This window comes from Dipodomys merriami, unplaced genomic scaffold, assembly GCF_024711535.1.
Source record: "Dipodomys merriami isolate MVZ:Mamm:240054 unplaced genomic scaffold, mDipMer1.0.p SCAF_35, whole genome shotgun sequence".
Taxonomy (NCBI): domain Eukaryota; kingdom Metazoa; phylum Chordata; class Mammalia; order Rodentia; family Heteromyidae; genus Dipodomys; species Dipodomys merriami.
The window spans coordinates 15,814,548-15,837,519 of NW_027205048.1; the positions used below are offsets into that span (position 1 = coordinate 15,814,548).

The following is a 22,972-nucleotide window of genomic DNA, read 5'->3' on the forward strand; positions in this document are numbered from 1 at the left end:
CTCTTCTTTTTTCTCCTGTTTTTCTGTTGAGTTTTTTTGCATTTCACTATTTCTGTCTCTTGTGTCTAAGTTAATTGTAATTTAGGTATTGCATGTTTTAGTTCTAGAATTTCCATCCGATTTTTTTTTTACCAGATACATTTCCCTGCTAAAATGGCCCCCTTTCTGTTCTTTCCATCTTCTTATTCTAAAATATAGAACTATAAAATGTAATTCCAGTTATTTTGATGCTCTTTGAGCTGACTGTCGTGTCTTGGTCACCTGAAGGTCTGTTTCAATTGTGATCTTTGTCTCTCTGACTTGGCCACATGGTGTAGTCTTTTGCTGGGTCTGGTGAGTTTTATTTGATGGCTGGACTGTGGTTAGAAAGCCGTATAGTAGCTCTGGTCTGTGGGACCTCTTTGCAGAGGTGACTTCTCCGCCTTCCTTTGGGCTGTGAGCGTGGTATGACTGTCCTCAGACAGGATTGTCCTGTGGCCCTGGTGAGCCGTGCTCTGCATTTGGTGTGCTCAGGGTCTCCAGCTCCTCCACCTGACAGTCTGCTGTGTTATCTGGCACTCCTCTTCTTGCTGTTTCCTGAATTCAAAGTCGTTTCCTCCAGAGGCTGATGATGCTCCCACTCTGCCTTCTAGAGAATTCCGTTTTGGATTTTGGTCTTGTGTATCATGTGGATCCAGAAACACATGAGTGTGCGGGAAGAAGGGCAGATGCCCTCTTGTGCCTCAGCCTTGTGCAGGCTCCGAGCGCCATTTGAACTGTTGGGTACATCATTTACGCAAACTGGTATTTAGAAATCTCTTTTTGCAGAACCGTTATACTAGGCTAGAATTTACCTATTTATGCAGAACTCCTGGCTTTACAGTGGAGCTGATTTAAACGTACGGTTTCCTGTCGGGTAATTAATTATCACTCAGTTGTCAGACCTTTCATTGTGGGTGAGGTTTCAGGTAGGCTGTACTTTTCATAAAGTCTAGAAAACTAGTCTGTATTAATAAAGCATTTGAGTTGCAGCATTTTTAAATGTAATTGGACTTGAAGTAGCTGTGAATAAATAATTTATAAATGAAGGTTATTTACAATTAGCAGCATATATTAGCATACATAGAGCCAGATGTACAGATTCCTATTATCCATTCAGTGAACATGTGGTCACTCATGAAGATTCTTCAGCTACCATTGGCCCTACCACTGCATTGGTGGAGCATTGTTACTCTGAAATAAAGTCATGTTGAATTTACCTCGTTTTCAGATGGTTATAAGATCATGTTAAATGTAGCCAGTTAAGATTCCTCATGGTTGGTGATTATACCACATTACGGTTTCACGATACTGGCAGAAAATGCACAGATTTATTGGTAATGATTTCTGTGGGGCAGCATTCTGCTTGAATTTCTTCATTTCCCCTTCTTTCTGCCCTGCTCCTTCCATCCTTCCCTGCGTGAATGTGCCGTGTTTCAGGGACTGCAGCAGTTGGTGCTGTCGCTGGGCCTGGTTCTTCATATGGGGTCACACTTGGGCCAGGCCCCCGTGCCTCCTGCCTGTTGTGCAGGTTGAATTGCGTTGCTCCCATGATGCTGGGGCAGTGGCTCCTGTCTGTGTCTCCCCCTGACCCCGTTCCCCTCCCTTGACGGCGTCCGGCTCTGCAGACCCCACAGTCTCCTGTGTTTCTTTGCAGGCTGTATGAGGACAAAGGGGAGGCTGACTTCGTGGAGTCCTTGCTGCAGCTCTTCCGGTCCATCAATGACATGATGAGCAGTATGTCTGACCAGACGGTCAGGGTGAAGGTAGGTGCCCTCCGTGCTTGGACCAGTGGCTGGGACCAGCTCCCTGTGCGGCTGGGCCTGGGGGCTGCGCTCTGTGAGCATTGCAGTGGGAGGAGGAAGCCCGGCGCGGGCTGTGGCCGTGCACTGCCTGCCGCTGTGAATTCTGCCTTTTCTTTTGTGTGTGTCGGTTCTGGGGCTAGGACTCAGGGCGGGGCCGTGTTGTTCCTTAGCTGTTTCACTCAAAGCTAGGCTTCAGCCACTCGAGCCATGCTTGTACCTCTGGCTTTTGGATTGTTAGTTGGAGATTAGAGTCTCACGGACCTTTCTGCCCTGGCTGGCTTTGAATCCTGTTCCTCATACAAGCTAGAACTGGAAGAGCGAGCCACTGACTCCTCCTGGCTTGGAATTCCATTCTCCCTCCCGAGGTGTGCTTAAATATGTCTTTTGGTTGTGTCTTCTTCTCTCATAACGGGAGATTCTGAACTTACTTTTGTCATGAGGGGCAATTGGTGAGAGGCAGGTTGTCGGCCTAACTTGTCTGGGTGTCTTGGTGTGGGGGACGCTGGGCGGTGGGGTGGGTGGAGAGGCGGGCACCAGGCGGCCCCAGGTGGTGGTCCCGCTGTGGTGTTGCATCGTGTGCTGCGACTTCGTCACCGGTGTGGAAGAGCAGGGCGCCAGCTCTCACCGTCCTTGCCCCGCATCAGCTCCGGGTCTCTCCTCCTGCCCCCTTGTCTGCTTGGGCACTCCCTGGGGAGTGGATAGCCAGGAAGCAGTGGTGCGGAGGCCGGAGGAGGAGCAGCACTCACTCTTGGACGTCCAGTTCTGTGATTTTTGTGGGCTGGTATACTAAAGGAAAAGCTGCACAATTTGCACCTTGCACCGTGACACTTCCTTCCAAGAGCACGCATCTTCCCAGCGCTTGGCTGTGGCTTTCGCTCGCTCTGCAGGGAGGTGGCAGCGTCCTTTTACTTCCTTCTTCCAGTGTTCTCTTAATGTATATTTTCAGAAAACACTCTTAGGACTCTTGTCTTAAGCCATCTGGGGGACTTCCTGCTTTGCTGTGTTGCCCTGTGCTCTGAACCTTTCTTTTGTACGTTCTTCCTGCTATGGTATAACCCCTGTTGGCACTGTATTTGAGTCCAGTGCCCTGCATCTTGTATATACCTTTTTTAATTTGGGGAGGGGAAGGAGAAGAACAAAATGCTGAAACAAGGATACAGGTTGACCCATTGTAACAATGAGATGGACAAGACACTATGTTGAAAACGAACTTTACAACTTTGGGCTGGGGGGGGAGGAGTGGGGAGGTGGGAAGGGAAGGGATAGTAGGGGAAAAACAAAGGAGAGGGTAGTAATGCTAGGAAATGTACTCATTACTCATGTAACTGTATTCCCTCTGTACAGTATCTTTACAATAAAAAATGTCTTAAGACATAATGTAGACAGCAAAAAAGAGTGTGTATGTGCTCACATGCGTGTGCACACAAGCATATGCATGTTCATGTTTGTGTATGCATGTTTGTGTGTGTGTGTGCATGTTTATGTGTGTGCATGTACGTACACTTAGAAGTATTTCCTGGTTTAAAAGGGACCAAGTCTGATTCAACATGGGTAAAGTCATAACTTCCCTTTTGTCCACCATACTTTCTTGATCTTTGTCTGAGTCACCTCTGAAAACATGTGCTCTGTGCAGAAAGGCACACAATACGTCTTTTGAAGTTTTAGGTTAGTTACTTTGGCAACTTGATGTTGCCTAAAACTGCAGTGTCATTCCAAGGTTAAAATTAGCCTCATCGTGTAACATTTTACTACTAATCCAGTGGCATTTTAGAAACACACACGTCACAAAGCAGACGCACATCACATAAGAATAGATAGAAATTGCAGGAAGTTTTGTGCCCAGAAGTAATTTTAGATTGCTAAATATATACTTACATTATTCAATTTGATTGGGCTTGACTTGTGTCTGCCTGCATCCTTGGGAATGAAATCATTTAGTGAGTGGAGGCTGATGAGATTTTTAAAAATTGGTTTTGTTTCAAACTTTTTTTTTTTTGGTGAGGCACGAACGAGATGTGTGATGTCCCTGGGCAGCGGGGTGGGGTGGGGGGGTTTGGGTGGGCTCGGGGAGGGCGGGGGGATGGACTGCACGTGCCAGCCAGGTGCAGGTGCCTGGGGGTTTGATTGACAGGCTGCCTCCCTCCCTGCCAACTCAGCATTGTGTCACTTCCCGTCACTGGCCTTTCCTGTGGGAAATACGAGTTCATGTCCTGGGTCCCGGGTGTGTGGGCTGTGTTGGCTTTCCCAGTTTCGTTGGGTTGAAATGGAAAGCCAGTTGGAGTGTTTTTTTGTAGGGAAAGTTGTTTCTGTGCTGCGCCATTTCCCGGGGAAAGGACACCCCGTAGGCTGCCTCTGTCTGTGGGGCCCGGAGGGCGGGCACCCCCCCCCCCCACCGCCCAGCCCTCACAGCGCTGTTCCTGGTGACCAGCCCACAGTTTTCTGGTGTGAGCTCCCTTCTCAGAGCCACGCCCTCTGCCCACCTCCAGGCCACAGGGTCCACCTGGCTGTGGGGTTGAGCCTCTGTGGAGAGCTGGGGGCGTTGAGGCAGTGGTGCTCCGCAGGGGAGCTGTTCCCAGCGTCTCTCCCGTGTGACTCCTCGGCAGACTTGCACCAGGGCAGTTAGTTTTAGTGAGAAGATGGAGGACATGTACAGATCACGGGAGAAGCTACAGCAAGTGTGCACACCGTCTCCCTTCCTCCTTCTACTCAACGCGGCCACTCCGTGTCACCTCTAGTCCCCAGGCTACTGCTGTGGCCCAGGGAGTTTCTGGAAACAGACACTGTGCACTTGAGTGCTTCTCACCGACCCGTCTCCCTGCTGCAGCTTCCCCTCAGAAGTGTACGGTTCAGGGATACTAAGCATATCCACCACCCTCTGTCTCCAGAGTACTTCCTCATGCTCCCAGACTGTCACTGCGTACCTACTCAGCTACAGTGGTATTCCCCCTCCCCACCCCTGAAAACCACTATTTCCTTTTCTGGCGCTGTGAATTTGAAGCTCATGGATGTGCAGTCACAGAACATCTGTGTTCTCATGACTGGCTAATTTCACTTTGCACAGTACCTCAGCTGTTCAACCTTGTAGTCACCTTTTTGAAGGCTGAATAATATTCTGTCCTAACATATACACTAGTCATGGTGTGTGTGTATTTATTGGTTGATGGACACTTGGTTGGTATCTGAGTTTCAGCTATTGTCCTGCTACGGACACTGGCAGGGAGATCTTTCTTTAAGATCCTGCCTTCTATCCTCTTCCCTACATATCCAGAAGTGAAAGTGTAGTTCATGGTTCTGTTGGGAGAAATCAGCCCAGTCTCTACAATGCCCTGTTAACTTCACTCAGATCCTCTAAGCCCCCATGGCATTTACCTTAACAGAGGTTGCCAGCAGCTCACCACCCTCAGGCTTCAGCCAATGGCACGCCCTGTCAGTGCTCCTGAATGCTTGCTGGGCCTCTCCAGCTTGCTAGGCCTCTCCATGTCCCTTGTTGCCTTTGTTCCCTCAGTGGTGAAGCCCATCCTCCTGCCCGCTGCCTCCCTCCACCTGGGCTGCTCCCTTGGGACGGTAAGGCTCCCACCTGTCGTTCTTGTTGATGGACAAACACTCTGCGCGGGCGCTTTGCTCTGGAAAGCCGTTGTTTGCGTGCCCTGGGCAGCTTCCCATCCCTGCCTGTTTGCTGGGAATGTGCCTAAAGCAGGGAGGGACGTTTCCCAGAGATCTTGTTCGTCCAGGGGAGGGAGCCTGCACGCGGAGTGGTCACACGCTTTCTTGGAGGAAGGGTTCTGGTGATGGCTCCGCTGTGTCAGGCAGGGTTCTGTGCTCAGCCCTTCCTGGCCTGCCATGGAAGCAAGGTTGGCGTGATGGGGACGCTGCTGTCACAGTCACCGAAGCCACTTCCGTGGATATTTGTTCCTTCTCCCTGGGGTGGCCCTGGACAGACCCTTCTACGCACAACTTGTGCACACGTTCTTGTTCTCTCTGGGACTGAGAATTCCACAATTTTCTATAGAAGGGAACTTTGACTACAGGCCACAGGAATAAATGGATTCCAACCCATCAGGCACATGTCCTGTGTATGTGAGTTTGCGTGTTACCTGCATGTATTTGTACCGTCGTGTGTGCCTGTGTGTGTAGCTGTGGGCTATGAGCAGGTGTGAGTTGTGGGTGCCTCTGTGTGTTATGTGTATACACACTTGTTGCTCGTGCGTCTGAGTATGTACTTTTTTCTGTGTGTATCTGTGCGTGTATGTATTTGTTGCATATATGAATCTGGAAAATAGTTTATGAAAACTTTGTACCTGTATTCATGCCGTATATTCTGGACTTTTCTAGCCTCATTTCATATACTTTAGACTGAATTTTTCACTTAACAAAAATCCATGGCTTGATACCACTCTTGGGCACTTACCCAAAACCTGACAAGTGAAGATACAGTAAAGACCTCTGCATTTGCCGTAGCCTAGTCATGGGAATATCTCAGATGCCTTTCAGCGGATACGTGGATCAAGAAAATAGGAGATACATGCCTGTGCGCACGCACGTGCGCGCGCACACACACACACACACACACACACACACACACACACACACACACACACACACACACACACACACACACAATCATGAAATGGAATTTTGGGCATTCATTAGGAAGAGTAGTGCATTATTTGCAGGGAAGTGGATAGATCTGGAAGAACTCATACTGAGTGAAGTGAGGCAGGGTCAAAAGAGACAAAGGGATGCCTATTTTTTTCTCCTGTGTGGAAGTTAGATCTGAAACATAAACATACATGAGACACGTACAGGCCATATGCGTCCACCCATGATCAGACTGACTGCACTGTGATACACACAGGGCTAGATTCCCACGACATAACCCTCTCGAACCCTGGGCTAGGCACAGGGGGTAGAGGAACCAAGAGAGGGATGTTGGGTAATAAATACAGTTTTATACGCGTGTGTGTCTGTGAAGATGGAGCCAGGAGACTTCCGTGTTCAGGCAGGATTGGAGAGGTCTGGGTGGAGAAGGAGGGAGGGGTGACACCAATCAAGAGGCCTTCTACATGTAAATTCACAGGTTGAGTTGAAGCCCCTTTGTACACCTATTTGAAGGTAATAAATTAAAAAGAAAGTCTTGCTGACAGGCACAGTGTCTCTTGAGTGGCTAGACTGGTGTCCCTGGTGGTTCTTCGGGGCTCTTCCAGATCTGCTGGGCAGTGGCTGTGAAAATGCCATCCCTGGTCTTCCTCACTGCCTTGCCCGGCCTGGCCCCGCCCCGCCACTCGGGCTGAGCATCTGTCTGGGCTGGAGGTTAACTGAGGCCCCTCAGCCTCAGCGGAGCCTGCTTTCAAGGCCCGCCCTGGGGCAGCCCACCTTCCTCTCCATCCTCATCATGGCTTGATGCCATTTCCATCTGGCCTCTGGAAGCCAGCCGTGTCAGAAATAAGCCGTCCTGTAATCCTCATAAATGCACTTGATGGTGGTTTTGCCCTCCAATCCAAATTTCCCTGAAAATAATACTCTGACTTGAATTGAACTGTCTTACTTGCCTTATGTCATGCTAAGATTCTTATGGGGAGATTTTACTGTTTGTCATCTGTTTATTTTAAAGCCAGCATCTAGGGTCCACACTGCTTTTCATGAATTTTCAAGTGTAGGATTTTATGGTCCTCAGGAAAAATAGATGAAATGTACTAGGGAAGGATCTGATAAGACAGCCTGCACCCCACAGCTTGATCCTGCGCGGAGCTCTGCTCTCAGCAAGATTCCTCTCTGGCCCCCGCTCTACGCGCCTCCAGCCCTCTACCTGCCTCAGTCCCCCTCCCCATTGCCCTTGTGTGTTTTCTTCATGGGCAATTGAAACAAAGAGTAATTGTTTATCACCTTACTGTTGGCCTTCCGCCTATAGAATTGCATGTTATGCTCTCCGTTGAAGTCACCTTTATGTGTACATCTCCATCATCTCCATCTCCATTGTCTCCATCATCTCCACTCCATCTTCATCAGTCTCCAGTCCCTCAGTGTATACGGACCTGAAAGATCCTCAAATCCAAACGTCATAGTGTGTGCATGTGACCCATGCGTACTCTCCCATTTACTCTAAATCATCTGTCAGTTATGACACCTAATTTGCCCTAGGTTCTTCTAGCATGAAATGCTGTGTAAGCGTGCTAGTGTTACCAGGCTGTGTGCTTTAGAGGACGATAGTGAGAGCAGTCTGTACATACTGCGCATAGAGACACTCTTCCCACCCCCTTCTGTTTGCTCTCTGTCCTTCTATGTCCATCAGTAGTTTCGAGGAACGTGTTTTGTAAGATTGCATGTATGTGTGCGTGTACATACACATGTGTGTATCTATGTGTATGTAGGTGATGCGTATATGTGTATAGATGTGTAAATACGTCTCTGTAGGTGGATGTCACCTCATTTTTGGATCCTAGCTTGTGTCACCCACTTGATCTTGGAGCCCCCGCGTGGGGCCCAGCTTCATTTCCACCCGCAGCGCATGTCTCCCGCTCTGTGGCTGGCTCTCCTGTCATGGCACAGCCCTGCTCCATCTGTTTGCTCGGGGCATTCAGCCTTCCGTGCTCTGGAGTCCTGTGAAAGTCATGCGGAGGGTCTCAGGACTCGCTCCCTACTAGATGACAAGTGATGTTGGGGCTTGGTTTCTCGTCAGCGCTCCATCTGTGTTTCCAGAACATTCTACACTTCCCAGGGTTCAGCGGCTCAGCCGCAGTGTTGGGTAGCAGGGAGCCGTTTCCTGTCTCACACCTGCTTTTGTAATCCTGTTTCTCTTGCCTGAGGACTGTTGGCCTTGTTGGGGATAAAGAAGGAGGGTACACCTTAAGAAAATTGGGGGCGTGTTGAGCCTGAAAGGATTACACAGAGCAGTGCGAGTGATCTTTTCTCTGCCTCCCTTCTCCGAGGTTGGGGAGCAGTTGTCTTGAGACAGGCTGTGGCCGTGGTGGAGGTCCACCTGCAGTTCTCTTGCATTTCGTGTGCACACGATGTGATGGTTTGAATGGCAGCTGTCCAAGCTATGTTCCCTGTGTGGGAGATGGCCTTGTAGAATGAGAGCCTCAGACAGCGTGGGAGCAGCACAGGGCAGACCTTCTGGAGAGTTCTGCTGTTGACACAAAAGTGGAGGGGAGGGTCCCAGAGTCATGGAGGAATGGGGCTGGCCCACCTGGAAGTTGTTGTAGTCTTCTGAGATTGTGAAAATGACAAACGCAGAAGGTGGCTGTCCGAATCTTAGCCGAGGTGCCGTGTCTCCCTGCGCTGGGGCCTCGGGGCCTCGCCCTCGCGGGCTTGCTGGCGTGCTGGCTGTGCGTCCTGTCTCGGCCTCCGTCTACATGTGGTCTCCACAGCGTGTCTGTGTCTTTTTTCCTCTTCTTGGTCTTGTGGCACTCAGCGCCTGCGCTCCCCCCTGAGGTCCTTGTGTTAACTAGATAACTCCTGAGAAAAGCCCGCTTCTACCTGAGATCACCTCACATCAGGGTTTGGGATTGGGAGGACATGAACATGTGCTATTGAGGGCCAGAATTCCATGCTGCGGTAGAAGGGAACCTAGGTGCCCCGTGGCAGGTAATGCCATGGGGAGGTGGTACTAAGCCAGGTTCTGTGGTCAGCCTGCCCTACAGGATTCTGTGGCCCAGAACCTTCTCAGACCTCCATGTGTTCACGGTTGTCTAGAATCCAGCTGTGAGTCTGGGGCGGCTGCTTCCTTTCAACACATCCTGGGAATTGTTGGCCACCGGCCCCTCCTGGAATCTGGCCTGGCCTGGCCTTGGCCAGCACGGAGAGCATGCAGTGTGTGCTCAGAGCTGATGAGGCCCTCAGAGCTCAGGGCCCTCGGTTGCCCAACATTCTAGGCTGTTTTGATGTGTTGGTCTCCAGCACAGATGGTGAGACCATTGCTGGTGAAGTCGTGGTTCATGTGAGCAGGGAGCAGGTGTGGGAGGGAAGATAGGGGAGGCAGTGCTTCACGACCTGGGCCTTACAGAACTCCCAGCTGCCTCCCGGGGTCACCGGTCCATGGTCCTGCAGGACTGCACAGTCCAGAAGAGAGCTGGCTCCCGCCATCCCCTCCCCCCACCTCCACTGCTCCCCGAGAGTCTTCCTGCCGTCTGGAAGGCAGTGCAGGCGCCTGGCATGAGCGAGGTCGGTGTGGAGCTGCCTGGCCGAGCGCGTGCCTCTCACCTGTGTGTAGTGTGCTGAGCGCGTGCCTCTCACCTGTGTGCAGTGTGCTGAGCACGTGCCTCTCACCTGTGTGCAGTGTGCTGAGCGCGTGCCTCTCACCTGTGTGCAGTGTGCTGAGCACGTGCCTCTCACCTGTGTGCAGTGTGCTGAGCGCGTGCCTCTCACCTGTGTGCAGTGTGCTGAGCGCACCGTGCCTCTCACCTGTGTATAGTGTGCTGAGCACGTGCCTCTCACCTGTGTGCACTGTGCTGAGTGTGTGCCTCTCACCTGTGTGCAGTGTGCTGAGTGCGTGCCTCTCACCTGTGTGCAGTGTGCTGAGCGCGTGCCTCTCACCTGTGTGTAGTGTGCTGAGCGCGTGCCTCTCACCTGTGTGCACTGTGCTGAGCACGTGCTTCTCACCTGTGTGCACTGTGCTGAGTGCGTGCCTCTCACCTGTGTGCACTGTGCTGAGCGCGTGCCTCTCACCTGTGTGCAGTGTGCTGAGCACGTGCCTCTCACCTGTGTGCAGTGTGCTGAGCGCGTGCCTCTCACCTGTGTGCAGTGTGCTGAGCGCGTGCCTCTCACCTGTGTGCAGTGTGCTGAGCACGTGCCTCTCACCTGTGTGCAGTGTGCTGAGCACGTGCCTCTCACCTGTGTGTAGTGTGCTGAGCACGTGCCTCTCACCTGTGTGTAGTGTGCTGAGCGCGTGCCTCTCACCTGTGTGTAGTGTGCTGAGCGCGTGCCTCTCACCTGTGTGCAGTGTGCTGAGCGCGTACCTCTCACCTGTGTGCACTGTGCTGAGCGCGTGCCTCTCACCTCTGTGCAGTGTGCTGAGCACGTGCCTCTCACCTGTGTGCAGTGTGCTGAGCGCACCGTGCCTCTCACCTGTGTGCAGTGTGCTGAGCGCGTGTCTCTCACTGTGTGCAGTGTGCACAGTGCTTGTGAGCACGGCATTGCAAACCCGGGACTGGAGCACAGAGATTCTTCCTGCCTCCTACTTTTCCTTAACAAGTTGGCCCCCGGCATAGGTCTCCATCAACCGTGGCACATGGGCTGAGAATGTGAGATTTCTTACCTTTTTCCTTCCTTAATGCTGAGCACCTACTGCGTGAGTATGTAGTCCTAACTCGATTGCTGTGTGACCACTCTGGATCTGCTCCTGAATCCATGTGCATTCATTTGCTTCATCAAATGATTTTTTGATTCAATTAATTTTTCTATTATCAAATACCAGGATTTTGCCTTTAGGCTTTTAATCCTGGAGTGGCTGATTTCGTTGGCAGGCAGTGGTGACACGTCATCTTTGTGTGTTGTGTCGGGTCTCCTTTGTGGTATCTCCCCCACGCTCCCTGCCCCCAGCTTCCCCTCCCTACCAGACAGAACACCTTTCTCTTGGAATTGGCCACTTGCTTCCCCTATCCACCCCTCTTTCTAATGAAGTTTCCTTTGCCCAGGTGGATTCTGCTTGGGATCTCGTCCATGGCTTCCTCTTCCCGCCCCTGCCCCTGGCTTTGCTTGCCTTTCTCTGCCCTAGTGCCCCTCCAACATATGTGCCATCTGCCTTGGCCCCTGACTCCTGCCATTGTGCAAGGTGCCGTGCAGCCCTTCCCCATCATGAGCCACTCGGAGTCCTCGGGGAGGGGCTGGGCCTCCCAGATAGGCTGAGGTTTAGCAACTCCTCATTCACTCATTTGAACAATCACTCCATAGGGTTTTATCTCCCGTGTGCCAGGCACCGGGCTAGTTCCTGCAAGCACTGCAGGAACCACATATTGTGGGCTTGTGACTGCGTGTGAGTGTGTGAGACACCAGCCGCTCCCATAAACATGTCACTGTACAGTTGTACGTAGTAGGTGATGTCAGGGAAATTGCAGACCTCTCTCTTTGTGGGTTGTAGTAAGTCATTTGAGAAAGAGTGAGGGTTGGGCTGACCAGGCATGTGGGGGAATCAGGAGCGGTTTAGGGTTTCAGGAAGATTCAGGAGGGGTGAGTGAGCCTGAAAGGATAGACTGGAGAATATTCAGGGAGAGGTTGCAGACAGAAAGGTATTTGTTACCTTCAAGAGTTTGGCTGGGTATGGTGGTACACACCTGTCCTCCCAGCTTGCTGGAAGCAGAGGGAACATCATTGTAAGTTTGCAGCCAGCCTCATGAAGCTAGCAGGACCATCTGAAAATACAGTACAAAGAGGCTTAGAGTGTAGCTCAGCCAGACATGAATGCGACTTTAGGTTCAGTATCTAATATTGTACACAGGAGCCATGGTGTGATCAGTGCTGCCCACCCTGGGGAGGCTGAGGCAGGAGCATCCATAATTGGAAGTGGCAGGGGGTGCCTACGAAGTGGTGCTCTGGGTGGCTGGCCAGCAGGGTCAGGCAGCTGCAGATCTGGTGGTGCTGGATGCACAGTTACATAATGACGGCTGAGCATGTCCCACACCAGACTCCCATATGGTCTGGTGAGGATTTAGCTGTCGCTTTTGTCCTGAGGATTGTACTGTGTGAAATAATCCTAATCCCCTCTAGCTGTATGGCTCCCGGTCACCAGAGCCCTGGGATGCCTGGCATCTCCGGGGATCTTCTCTCCACCACCACGATGGCTGCTAAAAGCAGGACTGAGAGAAGCTTTTCTAAGGCGGTGGGCAGAGGACATAATCGTGCTCGGCTTGTGTCTCCTAAGAGCTGAATTGTTGGTGGAAACATTTCTATCCCATGTCCCATGTGATTTGGGGTCTTCAGATGCTGGGGTCTTTGGAGATACTGGCTCTGGTGGACCCTCATACCAGAGCTGACATTCCCAGGCCTGCAGAGGCTCATGTGCATGCCAGTCTGCAAGTGATATTTCTACACACCCTGGCTGTGGGTATCTGCCGGCGCATCAAGTATTTTAAGTTTTTATACCACTGGACCTGTTTTGATTGCAGGTCGCATAAATCTCAGATCTGTGGTAAATACAGATCTGGATGAGACAAGTTCATATTGCTAAGATGCCAATTCCTCTCAACACAGTCCACAGATTCAGTGCAGTTTTAGTCAGAATCTCAGCATGTTATTTTGTGAGTACTGACAATGTGATTCTGAAGTTTATACAGAAACACAAAGGACTAGAAAAACCAGCTCACTATTAAAGGAAAAGAACAAATGCGGATGGACTGGCACTCCTGATGTCAAGTCTTATTACAAAGCTGGAGCAATCTGATTGTGTCCTTAGAGTGCTCGGTTAGGATTGGTGTTGAGCTGCATTCCAGGTAGCCTGAGTAGAGGCCTGGGAGGCCTCTACTTAAATACATCCAAGAAGGAGTTAATGAGAAACATGTCCGCTAGTGGTGTAGCATTAACAAAGGTGAAAAAGAAATGCTTTCTGTGTGAGTTAAAAATAGGCATTAGTCTGTTATCATGAGATTGAGTACTTACAAAATTTAAGCTAGCTTGCAGAACTTAAGGGTAGAATAAATTATTTGTCTCTGGATGGGTGAAGTGTGGACTTTGGGTAAAGTTTTGTTTCTTAATCTCTCCCAGGTCATTAACCTGGCTGCATCAGAGATGGGGAGCAGAGAGTCCCATCTGTCCTCAGTGTTTTCTGGCATTTAACTGGGAACACAGGGGCCTTGGGGAGGATCTGTGCCCCTTTTCCTATTCTCTACTTCATTGTCTTTTTTTCCATGACTTTACCCTTGTCTGATACTAAACGTGTACATCATTTTGGCTGTATTTAGAATCGGTTGCCAAGCACTGTAGTTTTCATGAAAAGCCAAGCAGTATTCTTTGCCAATGAACTGTGTCTGTGACACTTTTATCATTCAAACAGAATTGTTTTCCCCTTGGGAAATCCTGTACAGTCAATATGGTGCACTGAATTAGGGAAGAGGTAAAGGGAACAGCTGTAAAGGTGTATTTCATTAAAACAAAGCGTACTTTCTTTTTGCTAGTAGAATCTGTAGTTGTTGGACCATAGTTCTGAGTGACATTTTTCAAATAACTCTGAGAAATATGCGTTCTGACACTATTATGTGTACCCACCAATAACAATTCAAAGCAGGGGTGCTGTGTGATAGAGAGCAAACACATACCTGAGAAAATCAACTTATAAAAAATTTTGATTTAAGAAGGGAGAACGAGGGGGCTGGGAAGGTGGCTCAGTGGTAGAGCGCTTGTCTTGCATGCCTGAGGCCCTGGGTTCAATTCCTCAGTACCACATAAGCAAAAAGAAAAAAGCCGGAAGTGGCGCTGTGGCTCAAGTGGTAGAGCACTAGCCTTAAGCTGAAGAGCTGAAGGACAGTGCCCAGGCCCAGAGTTCAAGCCCCATGACCGGACCTTCCCCCCCCCCCCAAAAAAAAAAGGGAGAACGAGAAGGAAAGAAAGGGAATCAGGTAGTTAGGGATAAAAAGTGGTGGATGTAACAGGTGGCATATAACTCATGTCCCATCTTGGTACTTCTTGCTTCCGTAGTGCTTTGAGCGCCTGCTCAAATGATTTTTTCCCACAAATCTGAGTTCCTGCTCCAACACTTCTTCCCATAATGCCAGGGGTTCCTGCTCAACCAATGAAAAGAGGCAGGCGGCCCATCAGTGCACAGCCCAGGGGAGGAGCTCTGGGAGGAGCCCTATATGATACTGACCACACCCTGAAAGGGCTCCTTTTTGGGGGCCCTCCCCAGAAAAATGTCTACCTTCTTTCTCCCATGGCTTTCCTTTCTTTTTCAAATTAACTTACTCTGTTTCTTAAAAAGGACAAAGGAGAAGTTCCTGTTGGTTCCTGGCTGAGGCCTGTGCCGAGGCAGTACATTGGGAAGAAGCACAAGGCAGGGCAGAACCCCTCCCCTCAATTCTCTGAAGCCAGGGAGAGGAGAAGGGCTGGGACGCACAGTTCCTTTGAAGACTGCCCCCTGCCTCACCTCTTAAAGACTCTACTACCTCCTCAGGGCACCACACTGGGGAAGCCTTTCACCTGGCCCTTTTGTGAACACTTCAATCCAAACTTCAGAAGGCTAAACTTGAGAAATAGTTGGACACCAAGCTCATTCCTCATTCACTAGTTTTATTTATATATACACACACACACACACACACACACACACACACACACACACACACACACACACACACACACACACACAAACACACACACACACACACACACACACACACACACACACACACACACACACACACACACACACACACCATGTATATTTCCTCTTTTTTGAGGCTGATCATCTTGGATCATCTCTGAGAAGGAGGTGATTCTGAGGAAGTGTTCTACCACTCATATATCCCCAGGGAATTGCCCTGCTGTGGCACTTGGTCTGCCCGGTGGCCTCTTCTTTCTGCCTCCCTCTGGGCCCTGGACCATCTCGGGGGAGCAAGGAAGGACTCCTGGTTCACAGTGTGGAAGTTACTTCCAGGGTGCAGGATTCACTTAGGGGGATTTCCCCTTTGGGCTTGTCCAGGTGTGGGTGTCATTGCTTAACCTCTACTGTAGCTCTGTGTCAGAGTCGTGGGGTGACAGGTAGCCATGGGTTTGCTGGGGCAGGGACTATCTGCTCTTTGTGCTTTCTTGCTACCACCTGGCCTGATGCAGAATCTAGAGCCACAGAAACGTTAGGACGACTGTATTCCAGTGAAATTTCTCTTTCTTTATTGGCTGCTTCTCAAAGGCAGGCAAATATTAAAGTATAAAGTGTCATGAAATAGCATGGGGGACTCTCCACCCAGGGCCCAACCACTGGCCCTGTGGATTTGTTAAATCCACAGACCTCCCCGGGCAGAGGCAGGCAGGTACCAGGAGCCTGTGTGTTCACAGAGTAGGGGCTGATGCCCCGTAGGAATGGCTAGGAAGATGATGCCTTAGAGAAGTTAGGGTAACTTCAACATCCGTATAGTCCATTGACATTTATTACGTTCTTATTGAGAAAGCAACAGGAAATGTTTTTTTTTTCTACCTCCACTAAAAACAGTGAACTCTCCCTGGGTGTCGTGAGGTTTGGCTTTTTAAATGTGTGTACACTTTTAGCATCTAGTCAGAGATAATGGGCCTCAGGTCACTTGACTTTGTAGTCTATCAAGTGCTCATGTGGGGCCAGCTATATGTAACCCCTAAAGAAGGAGATGGCATTGCATCTGCAGGAAATTCCTGGAAGCCAGATCTTTGACCCGGAAGACAGATGACAGGTGAGGTGGGGCATCATTGCTGTCCACATGGGAGACTGCCGGCCAGGCGGGGCTCCGGAGTGAGAGGCAAGAGGACCATCGCCTCCAGGGAAGGCCTGGTGGATAGGATGCTCCGAGCTTCCGGGCTGGGTGGAGAGCCATAGAAGCATGAGGAGGAAAGAGCAGGAGAAATGCAGAAGGGGATAGGAATGGCTTGGTTTTGGGGAGTGTGTGAAACTCGGGGTGCTGGAGTGGAGAGCGAGGTCGAGAGGCGGGGACATGGAGGGGCCTGGTCCTGTCCGCCCTGGGGCCCGTGCTCAGAGGCGGGAGCTGGCTGTTCCGGAAGTCTCATGGCTGTTTCTCAGATCCCCGGCTGCCATGCTGAGAACTGACATACAAGTTTAATTTTTAATTACATTTTTAGAAAAGGTTAAGATCTCCCAGGGAAGATAGGGGGGTGAGGGGAAGGGGCCGGGGCCTCGCAGCATGCAAATTACATGAGTTCTTGAAATTTTTTATCTTGAATTCTTTATTAGTGCTCTTATTTTCACCATGGGATAACTTTTTTTCATTTATATTTGTAAATAAAATATGTTTTTAATTTAAAGAGAACCTTGTGTGGAACCTTCTAGAATTTTGTGGCTCTCCTTGAGACCCTCATCTCAGGGTGTATGGCTACACCCCCCCCTCCCCCCCCCCCCCCCCCCCGCCCCACTACTGACCTTCCATGCCAGGCAGGCAGCTGCCTGGGTGATTTGTAGACTTCCATCTTGTTACTCTGGACTTCCCCCCTCTCCCCCTCGCGCCCCCCCCCCCCCCCGCCCCAGAGAGCTGGTGAAGGGGACGAGTAGCCTTTGTATTTGCAGACCATGGTGGCCACTCCCCAAGCCTGTTTTCCATCTTGGATAGAGGACATGCTACGTGCAGTCATCTGTGTAGGACAGATGTCACCGGGTCCCTGGCTCTGGCTGGATAGCTGTCCTTCCATCTCAGGATGTGCGCTTTGGAGCCTGGCGCGGTGGGCATTCTACGCCCAACCACCAAGTCCTCCCCTTCCGTGTCACCGGGTCTCCATCTCCTTAGGGTGGGAAGGGCGCTGGGGCCCGGCACTGGAGAAACCTCTTCCTGCTGGGACATCATCCTGGACGTGAGGGAGGCCGGGCCGTCCCACAGGGAGAGTGGACAGTGATATTCTCTTCCTGTTCTGAGTCTTCAAGTCTGCTCTGGTGTTACAGGGCCCCTGCCTGCCTGCTAGGGGTCAGTGTTTGATGATGACCCCTTTCATCCTTTTACTTTCTGTTGTTTTTGTATTTAAGGACAGCCTGTTGTAAACTATTTACTGTTGTGTTAGGATCCACTGTGTGACAACCTTGGGTTTTGATCTGCATGCAGAACTCAATCCTGTACCTTGAAGGGGGGGTGCCTATACTGAGACTTGAACTTAGGGCCTCAGGCTTTCTGGGCAGGACCCTGTTCTGTTGAGTCAGACTGGGTTTTTTCCTTGTTATATTTGAGATATGCTCTCACTCCACATGGGCACAATCCACCTATGCCAGGCTTTCTTGGCGCTCGGGGAATGGGCGCCAGTCCCTGTGTCTACCTCTTCATTGTGCAGAGTCTTCTGAATTTTTCTTTTCTTTTCTGCCTGTGCTGGCCTTGAACCTGGATAATCTCAGTCTCTCAAGCAGCTAAGATGACAGGCTTCAGTTACCAGCCTAGGTGGTCTTTTCCTTTTGCTTAGTAATCCTTATATGAAACAAGCTGAATGAAGGTTGAGGCCTGATGCACAGACACCAACATGCACACAGCTGTAGGGCCCAGCCCCGTGACAGACCTCACACCCACTGGAGCAGATGCCGCCTCCGTCTCCTGGGCCTGCATGCTCACTGATGACCTGGGCCATGTTTCTGCTGTCCTCTCCTGGAATCCATCAGTTCCTTCAGATGGAAGCGACAATGGAAACCATTCCAGGCTCCCTCTGCATTTGTACCCTGAGGATCCTCTCGAGAGGCAAAGCAGTCACCTCCAAAGTGTTGGAGGGGCCTCAGAGGAAGGACAAATGCTTCCACCTGTCTGCCTTGGGAAGGAAGTCCTTATAAAGAAAAATAAAAAAGAAAGAATCAGTGGCTTGTGGATTGCTGGAGCCAGTCTTTGGAAATGTGCTGGCTTTGTATTGTAAACTCATCTTAATTCCCAGAATTAGCATGCCATTTAAAATCTTTTCTCACATTCTTTTTTTTTTTTTTTTTTGACACCGATGTTAAGTTCACTGGAGCAGAGTCTCATTCACACCCTGCTTATTCATAATTTGGGATAATTAATGTAGTGGTTGGGCTGCCATTCACCTCTCCTAGCTAGGAACAGGAGACTCCGCCAGACACACAGGAACTGTTGGCAGGATTAAGTCAGCTCCTGAGAGAGCAAAGCCGTTACAGGCACGTGCCTCGCGGAACTGCATCCTCCTCAGCGCCTCTCAAGTCTACAAGGACGCAGAGATGACCTCAGGTCTCCTCCGGCTCAGAGATTCTGACGTGTTGTCCAAATCAAGAGAAAGCCAGGCTGTTCATTTGCTTTGAAAGCTTGCAGCTTAATAGCAGTTGAGAATCTGTCATTTCTGGTATTTTTTTCAGGAATTGTCCCTTCTTCATTTTAAACATAGACTGTGGGGTTTGATTGGAATTTGCTTTTTAAATATAATTCCCAACTCTAGTGCTTTATTCACTGTGGTTACATAATCGTTTTTTTTGTTTGTTTGTTTGTTTGTTTGTTTTTTGATGCTGGTACTGGGACTTGAACTGAGCATCTTGCTCTCCAGTTTAATTTTTTTGCTCATGATTGACACTCTACCACTGGAGTTACAACTCCATTCCTAGCATTTTTGGTGGTTAATCAGAGATAAGAACCTTAAGGGTTTTCCTGCTGGAGCTGGCTTCCAACCTTAGACTTTAGGTCTCAGTGTCCCGAGTAGCTTGGATTATAGTCATGAGCCACCACACCTGGCTACATCAGCTTTGATGTGGAAAACGTCCCATTGTCTGAAGCTGTGGGGTTATTCAGCCATGGGTTTGGGGTGGGGGTGGGGCCTTCTGGCACCTCTGGCTCTTGATGCTGCTCACAACATGGTCATGTGAGAGGGAAGGGACCCTCAGTGTGTACTGAAATTTCTGAGACCCCCCTTTGTTTTGAGCCAGCCTGTCTGGAAAGCTGGGCCGTTCCAAGTTGCTGTTAGGCTTTCTAGGTTTAGATCTGGACGCTGCCATTCAGTATGTTAATACTCCGGGTCTGGTATTTGTCTTGGCCAGCCTGCAGTCCCCCCCCTCCCCCCGCCCTTCTGGGGTGGACTCATTAGCTTCCATCGGTGCTGGAGGCTCCTGGGAGCCGCCTGTGGGCACCCTCTATCCTTGGTGACCCTCCACGGTAGTTAAATGAGATTTCATTTTCTTTGTGAGTTAGATATGTCATCTCTATTTGAAACGCTCCCGAACCTCAGGTGCTATGTTTGGCCAAACTAAATAGTATTTGCAGAGAATTTCCAATCACGCATTAAAAGCCCTATTTCTTTTTATTAGGAGATGGAATGTTTTTGTGAGGAAAGCCACCACTGCTTAAAGGGATGGCTGACGATGTTGCTGTCTGGCCTGGGATGATAGTTCTTACTGATTGACTTGTGGCTTCTCTTTCCTGCTCGATTGAGACTCCTGCCTTCAGGAGTAGACCGTAACTCTTCGTGGTGCTCAGTTCCTCCGTGCCCAGCAGGTCCCCTCTCTGTCACGTCCAGCCCAAGGCTTGGGGTTGTGCCTTCTCCCTTTCCTTCTGTTGCTTTCCCCCTTCTTCCCCTGAGATAAAGTTGGTTTCCACCCTGATCTCTGCTGCCTGGAGTGGGCTAGACAAGGTTCAGCAGGACAGTGAGAAGGGACAGCACCTGTCTGATGGGTGTGGGAGGAGCTAGAAGCTGCCTGCAGGCTCTGCCCCCCCCCCACGATTGTCTTGTCACAAATCGCTTGAGCCCCGTGAAGCCTTGTCTCCCTCGCTGACCTGTGCCCCCGCGCCTCACTTCTCCTTCCCGTCCGGGTCACCACATGTGTAGTGCCTTCTTCCTGGAGCACCTGCCCCCCTCGTATCTCCCAGGGGACCTGCTCCTGCTCGGGTTGGCTGGGTGGCCTTCCCTGCACTGCTGCCTGGGCCCTGGATCCCCTCCTCCGTGCAGGGGACTCTCAGGAAGCTCCACAGGCAGGTGTGCTCACGTGGCGGTTTCTCACCCCTGTCCTCTCCAGCTAATCTCAGTTCTTGGCCGTTGAGCACTTTGCAAGGTGTGCACCTCGTGGACCAGTGGATAAATGGAAGGGAGGTACACGATTCCCGTGGAAAGGCTCTTGCCTGGTGCCTGTGAGATGTAGAATGACTGGTGCTGCACTCCAGGACGTGTCCCCCAGGCTCTTCCCGGGCCTCTTCCCCAAGCTTGATGCCTTCATCCCTCTCCCCGCCACCTTTGTTTCTTTGCTTCTGACGAGACTGCCATCTTGGAGAAGCCCTTGGGCTATTAAGGTAGGGGTTAGTCATGTAAGAAACTCTCCAGCTTCATAGCACAGAGACATGCTTCCCATGGATAGATAATAAAACTGAGCGCAATAATTCGAATTCTTTATAATGGATGTGATTATAAATGATTTCCCTATTTACTCATATAAAAGGCTAAATGGAAGATGATTAGTGAGTTCTGTTTTCTGTTTTTCCTAAGGTGATTTCTTAATCTTCTCGACAAATTCCTGTGATACAGAAAAGAAAAAGAAAAACCCATTAAAAGTTACTTAAAACCTTTAAGAAGCTGTTTAAAGCTGTAGGAACGAGTAATCTCTCTGTCCCTTTAGTCTATTATGGCACAGGAGAGAAAACAAATTATAGCCCACAGCTGTGCTGCGTCTTATTAACCCTGGGTCAACATTGCCAGGCTTTCTGACCACACTCTTGTATGGCCGGTGGTTGTCATAAATGCACTGATGAGTTTGTACGTTTAAAATATTTATAATTTTTCTGCCATGTTTTGCAGTGTTGCCCTTAAAAATTAGTATTCTCAGAGGGTCTAAATCCTCTTCAATCCCATTATTTAATATTGTCCTGTAATTTGATGATTAAAGAGTGTTATTTTTTTACCTCTTTTATCCTTAAATCCTCTACCCCATAATCTCCTGTCCATGATTGTGACTATCTCACGACTGAACAATTAATTAATCCTTTGTTATTGAGTGAATGTTACATATTGTAATTAAGAAGATAGTATAGAAAGCCAAGTTAAATAAATGCATGGTCTCCATTGGGCCACGGTTCAGCTGGCCTCTACGTACTTGTTTTTAATTATCTCTGACTTCACTTTTTTGTTAAGGAAAGACATCAAATTCAGAGACTCACGTCACCAGCAAGACACAGAGTTCAGTCTGGTGGGATTGTGAAGGCCCCGTTCCCAGGGGCCTCTGAGAAATACCAGGGTTAGGGCTGTTCTCGGGGCACCTGGACACTCCTCCCTGCTAGCCTACCGGGAGAGCTGTCAGTACGGGTAACACCCAGCCGGAGCAGCCTTTGGCTGAACCAGGTGCACTGCCTTCCTACCATTTCTTATTTGCTGGGTCACGTCAGAAGAAAACACCAGTGAACATGTCCACACTATACTGGTTTGTCTTCTTTTTCTAGTGAGTTTCCATGAGGAATTCTGTGCTTAATAAGAACTAGAATGTAAACTTTATAGCATATTCTTTGCACAATACTTCTTTTCCTCATGGTGTTTCCCACCTTAACCCTTCAGCTTCCCTACATCCTAGGTGATGGGTCATCTCGAAAAGATGATCAGATAGATGGGGGTGGGCTGTTTGGTGGGGTCACCCCTGTGAAGGAGGGTAGTCAGAGGCCTGTTACCTCCAGAAGAGCTTGAGTGGAAGGAAGGAGATGCATCTGCATCCTAGAGCAGTGCTGAGGGGCATTAGACCGCGGGTTCTGTCTGGCCTGCTTTCCTGGTCCTGACTTATGTGCTGCCCTGTGATCCAGTCTCTGCATTGTAGACCCTGCCCTCCTAGAGTGGTCTTCTTCTCCTTTCCTATGAATCCCCAGCCGTTATAAAATAGGGAAGCTTCACGCTGACAGTTTGGGAAGGGAGCTTTACAATCCTTTCTCCTTCCTTTATTATATGACTCCTGAGTTGTTTTGTGCACATTTGGCAGCCTTTTATCAGTCAGTAAATATGGAAAAATAAATCGCCATCAACCAAAGTCCATGATTTTTTTTTTTTACTAGAGATCTTGTAGCCCTGTAGGTGTCAAGCAGCACTATAGACATGGATTTCTTACACGGGGCAAGGTAGAGAGGGAGAGGGGGGAGATAGAAAGCTGACTGTTCTGTTCAGAGCAGTGTGCTATCCCTCAAAATAAAACACCTCAAGCAACTGTGATTATGGTGACTGTCATTTTGTTTAAGAAAGAATGTCCAGATCTTAATTTGGGAGGGATTCGGTCTCTTAATAGGGAACAGGTCTAAATTTTTAAGCTTTCGTTTGCTGTAAAATGTGTCTTTTACCCCTCCTCTCCCGCCCAGCTGTCAGCTGTTGTAGTGGCATGTCCCAGGTTGCCCTCAGGAATTAGGGTGCTGAACTCCTTCAGTCACTGGCCTCCTTTCCTGCTTCTCCTGTCTGTATTGTGCCTTTTTAGCTGGTGTGTTTTGTTTTTCTTAGGTGCCTTTTGGTGATTTTACTCATGCATGTATCATTTAAACAAAGATTTTTCTAGCATCAGTTAAAGGCCAGATGCTGGGTTCCTGGAAAGCCTCAGGGTCTCAGTGAGT

General features: G+C 49.8%; 1 protein-coding gene across 4 annotated transcripts in view; it reads left to right on the forward strand.

Moving 5' to 3' along the window:
• The window catches only part of LOC138803983 (dedicator of cytokinesis protein 1-like), a 231,270-nt gene that overhangs the window by 108,810 nt on the left and 99,488 nt on the right, over nt 1-22,972 (forward strand). For all 4 annotated transcript variants that reach the window (XM_069988292.1, XM_069988291.1, XM_069988289.1 and 1 more), the window contains exon 23: nt 1,676-1,784. In XM_069988292.1, coding sequence (XP_069844393.1) covers nt 1,676-1,784 — 109 coding nt within the window. The remainder of the gene's footprint in view (nt 1-1,675; nt 1,785-22,972) is intronic.